The sequence below is a fragment of the Gekko japonicus genome, unplaced genomic scaffold (assembly GCF_001447785.1).
Source record: "Gekko japonicus isolate JY-2015 unplaced genomic scaffold, Gekko_japonicus_V1.1 scaffold3130, whole genome shotgun sequence".
In the NCBI taxonomy this organism is placed as follows: Eukaryota; Metazoa; Chordata; class Lepidosauria; order Squamata; family Gekkonidae; genus Gekko; species Gekko japonicus.
In genome coordinates, this window is record NW_015160931.1 from 81,464 (window position 1) to 89,539 (window position 8,076).

Here is an 8,076-nt window from a genome sequence, read left to right on the forward strand (position 1 = left end):
AGGAAGAAAGGAAGAAAGGAAGAAAGGAAGAAAGGAAGAAAGGAAGAAAGGAAGAAAGGAAGAAAGGAAGAAAGGAAGAAAGGAAGAAAGGCAGGCAGGCAGGCAGGCAGGCAGGCAGGGAGGCAGGCAGGAAGGAAGGAAGGAAGGAAGGAAGGAAGGAAGGGATTTATACCCCGCCCTTCACTACCCAAAGGAGTCTTAGAGCAGCTTACAAACGCCTTTCCCTTCCCCTCCCCACAACAGACACCGTGTGAGCAATGCTTCCTCTAAGTTGTGGAGTCTTGTGAGCAAAAATTCGAGTTTGTGAGCTGCTGGCATTAAAGTTGTGAGTGAGCGATTTGGCTGCTGCATAAATTAGTTTGCTCTGGAGCCATCCTTCCTGAGCTAAGACAAAAACGTGTGAGCCGGAGGCTAATAAACTGTGAGCTAGCTCACACTCACTCAGCTTAGAGGGAACACTGCCTGTGAGGTAGGCGGGGCTGAGAGAGCTCTGACAGAAACGGCTCTTTTCAAGGACAGCTCTTGTCAGAACTATGGCTTGCCGAAGGTCATCCAGCAGCTGCAAGCGGAGGAGTGGGGAATCAAACCGGGTTCACCCATATTAGAGTCCGTGCACTGAACCAGACTGGCTCCACACAGTAATGAACCAAATCCACACAGTAACTCTTCCCCGACCTCCTGGTCTTATCTTCAGATTACGAAACAGTGCTTCAGCCGCAATCATCTATGCTGTGAACGTTGTCACGTTTAAAAACGACTTGTCACTTTGAGCAAGGACAGACCACAAAAAGCGATTAAAACAGTCCTTTGGAGACCAGAAACAGGCCTGATGCAATGGCAGAGCTACTATTTGAACAGGCGGTCTGGACATACGTGTGGTTTGTTGCGTAGGTCACAAAGAAACTCTTGAGCGTGTGCATTTTTGGAAAGGAAAAAAAATTATGAAGGTCTCAGGCAAAGGTCTTTCCCATCACCTTCTACATGATCCTTTTAACTGGAGATGCCGTGGATTTAACCTGGGACCTTCTGCATGCCAAGCAGAGGGTCTGCCACTGAGCCAGGGTCTCAGGTCAAGGTCTTCCCCATCACCTCCTGCCTGGTCCTTTCAACTGGAGATGCCGGGGATTGGACCAGGGACCTTCTGCCTGCCAAGCAGAGGCTCTGCCACTGAGCCAGGGTCTCAGGTCAAAGTTTTTCCCATCACCTCCTGCCTGGTCCTTTAAACTGGAGATGCCGGGGATTGAACCTGGGACCTTCTGCATGCCAAGCAGAGGCTCTGCCACTGAGCCAGGGTCTCAGGTCAAGGTCTTTCTCTTCATCTCCTGCCTGGTCCTTTAAACTGGAGATGCCGGGGATTGAACCAGGGACCTTCTGCATGCCAAGCAGAGGCTCTGCCACTGAGCCAGGGTCTCAGGTCAAAGTTTTTCCCATCACCTCCTGCCTGGTCCTTTTACCTGGAGATGCCGGGGATTGAACCTGGGACCTTCTGCAGGCCAAGCAGAGGCTCTGCCACTGAGCCAGGGTCTCAGGTCAAGGTCCTCCCCATGACCTCCTGCCTGGTCCTTTTACCTGGAGATGCCGGGGATTGAACCTGGGGCCTTCTGCATGCCAAGCAGAGGCTCTGCCACTGAGCCAGGGTCTCAGGTCAAGGTCTTTCTCATCACCTCCTGCCTGGTCCTTTTTAACTGGAGATGCCAGGGATTGAACCTGGGACCTCCTGCATGCCAAGCTGATGCTCTGCCACTGAGCCACTGCTTGTCAGCAACCTGGACAAAAAAATGTCCTGACCCTTACCCAAAGGCTGGGTTGGTGGAAATGGGCAGTGGAAGCTTTTTGGTGGCAGGGGGATAAGGAATATCCCATTAAGCCTCTACTAAAGAGGCAGGACCTTTTTCTCCAGGCCGGTTGCCAACCGTAATAAAAACTGTAACAAAGGTCATATAATTGCATTATGCTTTTAATATATATATATATATATAGTTTCAGCCATTTAAGAGGGCAAACCTGAACAACTCTGTCCGTATTTTACGTGCTGTTGAGTCGCTGCCGATTTATGGCGACTCTATGAATTAATGGAGAAGACTCTTGAGATGTTCCCTCTAAGCTGTGGAGTCTTGTGAGCAGAAATTCTACTTTGTGAGCTACTGTCATTAAAGGTGTGAGCAAGCGATTTGGCTGCTGCATAAATTAGTTTGCTCTGGAGCCCCATCCTTCCTGAGCTGAGACAAAACTGTGTGAGCCGGAGGCTAAAAATCTGTGAGCTGGCTCACACTAACTCAGCTTAGAGGGAACACTGCTGAAGGTGAGAGTCCCTTGGACTGCAAGAAGATCAAATCAGTCCATCCTAAAAGAAATCAACCCTGACTGTTCCCTGGAAGGCCAGATACTGAAACTGAAGCTCAAATACTTTGGCCACCCAATGAGAAGGGAGCACTCCCTGGAGGAGAAGACCCTGATGCTGGGAAAGATTGAAGGTCAAAGAAGAAGGGGACGGCAAAGGATGAGATGGTTGGACGGTATTATCGAGGCAACAAACATGGAATTGAGCCAACTTCAGAGGACGGTGGAAGACAGAAAGGCCTGGCGGGATCTGGTCCATGGGGTCGCAAAGAGTCGGACTCGACTGTGCGACTGAACAACAACAAAAATGAATTAATGACTTCTGAAAGGACCTGTTGTTACAACAGTCTTGCTCTGGTCTTGCAAAGAGCGGTCGGTTGCTTCCTCGATGGAGTCCATCCATCTCCTCTTGGATCGTCCTCTTTTCCTGCTGCCTTCCATTTTTCCTAGCCTTACTGTCTTTTCCAGTGACTGTTGCCTTTTCACGATGTCCTCGAAGGACGATATCCTCAGTTTAGATTCCGGTGGGGCAGCCGTGTCTGTCTGAAGCAGGAGAACAAAATTTGAGTCCAGGGGCATCCCGAAGACCAGCAAAGTTTAATTCTGGGGATAAGCTTTCGTGTGCATTTTCGCTTTCTAGGGAGAGTTCAGGCTTCACTTGATCCAGAAGCCACTGATTTGTCTTCTTGGCGATTCACGAGATGTGTAAACCTCTCCCCCAACCAGGGGTCATTTCCTGCAGAAGCACACAGGAGTGGAGTTCCGGCAGTAAAGAGCCCAGGGGGCGGGCACATGTAACAAGCCCCGCCCCCTGCTCCCAGCATCCCTCAGTCAGAGCAAGAAGCAGCCAGGTAAGCTGCAGAGCCCCTCCCTGGCCCCTGGCCCAAACCAGTCCAGTGGCACCTATAAGACCAAGTTTTCTTCAGGTACAAGCTCTCCCTCCTCATTGTTTTCGCACTTCTTCATTTTTGAATTTACTGGGAGGGGGCTCAGAGATGGAAGAAGGAAGAAGGGATAGGATTCATACCCTGCCCTTCACTTGGAGTCTCAGAGCGGCTTACAAGCTCCTTTCCCTTCCCCTCCCCACAACAGACACCCTGTGAGGCAGATGGGGCTGAGAGAGCTCTGACAGAAACAGCCCTTTTTCTAGGACAGCTCTGACAGAACTTTGGCTTGCTGAAGGTCATCCAGCAGCTGCAAGTGGAGGAGTGGGGAATCAAACCCGGTTCTCCCAGATTAGAGTCAACGCACTGAACCACTACACCAAACTGGCCCGGGCCTCTCTTAACCTCTGTGAGGGCCTGCCTGTCGGTTTCTTCATTCTCTAACTTTCACACCGTAATGGGGGATACTATGGTATGATAATAATCATATGGCAGTGGGTGTCGTATTGCCAAAGATTGTCTGGCAGCCTGAAACTCTAGGTCTTTTTGCAGCGAGCTGGGTTTGTTAGTTTGTTTATTTGGCTGAGAGAACTGTGACTGACCTGAGGTCACCCAGCTGGCTTCAAGTGGAGGAGCGTGGTATTGAACCCGGCTCCCAAGGTTCGAGTCTGTCGCTCTCAACTACTGCACCCGGCTGGCTCACAAAGTCCCATTATATTCAATGAGCTTACTCCTAGGAAAGTGTTCGTAGGACAGCCATAGTTTCCTATGGCTGAGAGCCAGTTTGGTGTAGTGGTTAAGTGCGCGGACTCTAACCTGGGAGAACCGGGTTTGATTCCCCACTCCTCCACATGCAGCTGCTGGTGTGAGCTTGGGTCAGTCACAAGCTCTGGCACAGCTGTCCTTGAAAAAGAGCCGTTTGTGTCAGAGTTCTCTCAGCCCCACCCACCTCACAGGGTGTCTGTTGTGGGGAGGGGAAGGGAAAGGAGTTTGTGAGCCGCTCTGAGACTCCAAGTGAAGGGCGGGGTATAAATCCAATCTCTTCTTCTTCTTCTTCTTCTTCCTAATTGGGAGGGGCAATCGGTCCCTGACTCGCTTCCGAAACTGATGAGAAATTCAAAGGGGGGGGGATGACGGCTGACAGCTCACCCACCCACCCACCGCCGCCCCCGAGAACTCTTGCGCCACCTAACACAGCGGCAGACAGGATGGACTGAAAGTGCCAGAAGTAGATTTTGACTCATCATGAGGAAGAAATGCCTAGGAAAGGGAAGGAGGGAGGGAAAGGAGCCCGTCCCATCTTGTGCTGCTAGTCTGCGTTTATTCGCTCGACATAGGGTTGCCAGCTCCAGACTGGAATATACCTGGAGATTGGGGGGGGTGGAGCCTCAGGGGGCCAGATTTGGGGCATAATGCCAGAGAGGCCCCCCTTCCAAAGCAGCCGTTTCCTCCAGGTGAACTGATCTCAATAGCACTCAAGACTTCTGTCTCCTTATACAGTTCTAATTACAATGATAAAGTATTTCTTTATATATTTATTTATTTATTTTTATATTCCGATTTCTATCCCGCCCTTCCCCGCCAGAGCGGACTCAGGGCGCTTCACACAAAATAAAATACAGATCAACAATCAAATCATTAAAACAGTTCGTTGAAACAATACAAGATTACATATTAAGTGCTAGCGGATGTTATTCCAATATCACAATGGTGGTGCTGCGTGAGTGTTCATTTCCAACACTGATCTTCCTCGACGCGCCACAGCCTGTTGATAAGTCACCAGGAGCCAGGCTCTACGGTTGTTACTAGCAGGGGTCATTTCCTGCAGGAGCGCACAGGAGCGGAGCTCCGGCAGTAAAGAGCCCAGGGGGCGGGCACATGCAACAAGCCCCGCCCCCTGCTCCCAGCAGCCCTCAGTCAGAGCAAGAAGCAGCCAGGGAAGCTGCAGAGCCCCCCCCCCCAGTTCCCCAGTCCAAAACAGTCCAGTGGCACCTTTAAGACCAAGTTTTATTCAGGCACAAGCTCTCCCTCCTCTGCGAGGACAGATCTGCGTGTCCGCCCACCCAATAGCTAGCAGTCCAAAACAGTCCAGTGGAGCCTGAGCGGTGGGTGTTGCCTTCTGACACACTTCCGGTGATGTCAAGGGGTGTGGCATATGCAAATAAGTTATGCTAATGAGTTATGCTAATGAGCTCCTGCACCTCTTTTTCTACGAAATGACCCCTGGCTAGTGATGGTAACTAGTGATGGTGGCAGCTCCTAATCAAAAGCCTGGTGGAAGAGCTCCATCTTGCAGGCCCTGCGGAACTGTAAGAGGTCCTGCAGGGCCCTGATCTCCTCCGGGAGCTCGTTCTAACAGGTAGGGGCCGCCACCGTGAAAGCCCTGGCCCTAGTTACAGCCAGCCTGGCATCCTTAGGGCCTGGGAGGGCCAATTGATTTTGATTCCCTGACCGTAGTGCCAGGGGTCGTTTCGTAGAAAAAGAGCTAGGGGAACTCATTAGCATAACCCATTAGCATATGCCACACCCCATGAGGGGCCTGGCGGTGGACCTGCAAGGCCGGCGGGAGTGCAAGGAAGCCCCGCGAAGGCCCTCCCTGGCCCCAGGCAGGCAGGGGTGGGGAGAGGCAGGGAGGACGCAACTCCTGGCCCCTCTTCTCCTGCCTCCTCCTGGCTGAATGAGGGCCGGAAGCGGGGCAGCCGGAAGCAGGGGGCGGGGCTTTGTCATGTGCCCTGGGAACTGCGATCCCCCGCGATCCCCCCCGAAATGACCTCTGCGTAGTGCTCTCTGGGGTATATATGGGGAAAGGCAGACTCTCAGGTAAGTCAGACCGCGGCCAACAATACACAATAATGGTTTTGCCACCGGGCATAAATAATATCCACATCAGTTGAATAGTGACCTAATAGTCCTTGAACGTACAAGTCTCTCTTTAGAATGGTGCAGCCACCAGCTCGCGATGCAGAGAGGTGTTTCAGATACAAAACAGACGGCACGGGCTCAGGAATTGCCACAGCGCGAACCGAAGGAGTGGCAACGGCACGCCTAGGTTGCTTCGCCGTTTCTTAAGGCTTCATCAGGCCGCTTTCCTCAGTGAGGGAGCCCACCAAGCTCGGGTAAGATTCAAAATGACGCGTCGCCTACAAATATATTCCAAACAGCTTTGAGGGCCAGGAATAAAACGTGCTAATCGATTAGAGGATGGTGCAGGAAAGGGATCAGCGTCGTGGTGTTGCCACCGCTTCTCTGGTCACATGACTCTGCATGTTTTTCAGCGTCTTTAAAAACCTGTGGCGCCTGTTTGACCAAAGATGACAAAACAACAGGAAGCCTCTGCCACAAAGCCTTTGGTGGAAGTGATCTGGGCGACACTTTCTTTTTGAAACTGCTGAGAGTCTCAGAGAGTTCACCCTGCAGAGGGACACGCAAACATTTCTTTTGAGCCACAGGGGGTCGAACAGGTTTGGCTGGTTTTTGACAACCTGCTAGGGGAGCAGGATGAACAGCAATAAAACCCCAGAGAGCCTCTATTAGGGTTGCCAACTCTGGCTTGGGAAATTCCTGGAGATTTGGGGGTGGAGCTTGGGGGGGGGACGAGGAGGGGGAAGCTCAACAGAGTATAACCCTATGCAATCCACTCTCCCCTTGGAGAAAATGATCCTGGAGAGGGATGTACTAAAACAAAAGCAAATGAATAGGGGGGCTGTCATTCCACTCTGGGACCTGTCATTCCAGTCCCTCAACACTGATTCCATTCCTAGGGACCGTCATTCCACTAGCAGGGCTGTCATGATCTGTGTAGGACTTGGAGACTCTGGGGCCTGGTGCAGCCTGGTCCCAGGAGAGACCTGCATGGCAGTGGAAAGCAGACGCAGCCTACAATCCCCATAAGGCTTAGCGACGGTTGTAGCCAATTGGTGTCCAGGGATTCTTTGAGGCGATTGTCACATACTTTGTGGGCTGTGGGAAACGGTGTTCTTTCCTCTCACGGAGCTAAACTGAAGGGGACGGTGTTCTTTTGCTCTTCTGTGGTCTGGTCTCACAGAGGGGACAGTCTGGTCTGAGGAGAAAGATCCCTCACTTGGCTTGGAGTGAGTGCAGGGAGGAGGCCAGGTATGGGAGGGCTGTGGTCCATGAAATAGTGGCTAGTTAAGTGCAATAGGTAGTCACGTTAGATTCGTTTATTTTGCCTGTTATATCTTTTAAAGCACCTTGTCTTGTATTCCTTGCCCCAGTACTGTGTTAATAAACCATTTGTTTAAGTGTTCTCTGCCTGGTCATCATGCCTATATTTCTCGGCTTAAAAGGGGGCATTTTGGTTGGGCTTGGGTGCAGATCAGCTCTGTCTCTCTCTCTCTCTGTACCACAACTGTCCCTGTTCATCTCCCTGTTCTTCTGACAGGCTGTCTCTCAGCAGCATTTTTATTAACCGAAAGAAAAGTAAGCTCATTCATTCGTACATTTGTTACAACAGAGCAAAAGATTTTGTAAGCTAGAAAAATACAGTGTAGTTCACAGAATGTTCCTTTACAGGCAAGATAATCTTTGAATGTTGCAAAAGTTATTCGCTCTCAGCAATTCATTGTGTTCTAAGAGGAATTTAGCAGTCTCGTGCAAACTCAGAAAACCTTGTTTCCTGCTTGCCAATTCTCCCGGCAGAATGTCTCTGTGGGAATGTAAACTGTGAGCTAGGAAGCCTGAACTTTGACCTCGGGCTTTCCTCTAAGGTTTTCTGTTCAGACCTACACTTGGGAGGGTACTCTGGGACTTCTCAAGGGACCCGAAGTCCAGGGTGGTGGCAGCTGGAGGTGGTGACCGCCTGGGGGTCACGACAAGGGCTGCCGTTCCAGCC

At 51.2% G+C, this 8,076-nt stretch overlaps 1 protein-coding gene across 1 annotated transcript in view; it reads left to right on the plus strand.

Annotated features, from left to right (window-relative positions):
- Window positions 1-2,827: 2,827 nt before the first annotated feature.
- The window catches only part of LOC107121962 (intercellular adhesion molecule 5-like), a 39,015-nt gene continuing 33,766 nt past the window's right edge, over window positions 2,828-8,076 (plus strand). The window contains exon 1 of the mRNA XM_015424986.1: window positions 2,828-2,864. Within this exon, the coding sequence (XP_015280472.1) occupies window positions 2,828-2,864 (37 nt within the window). The remainder of the gene's footprint in view (window positions 2,865-8,076) is intronic.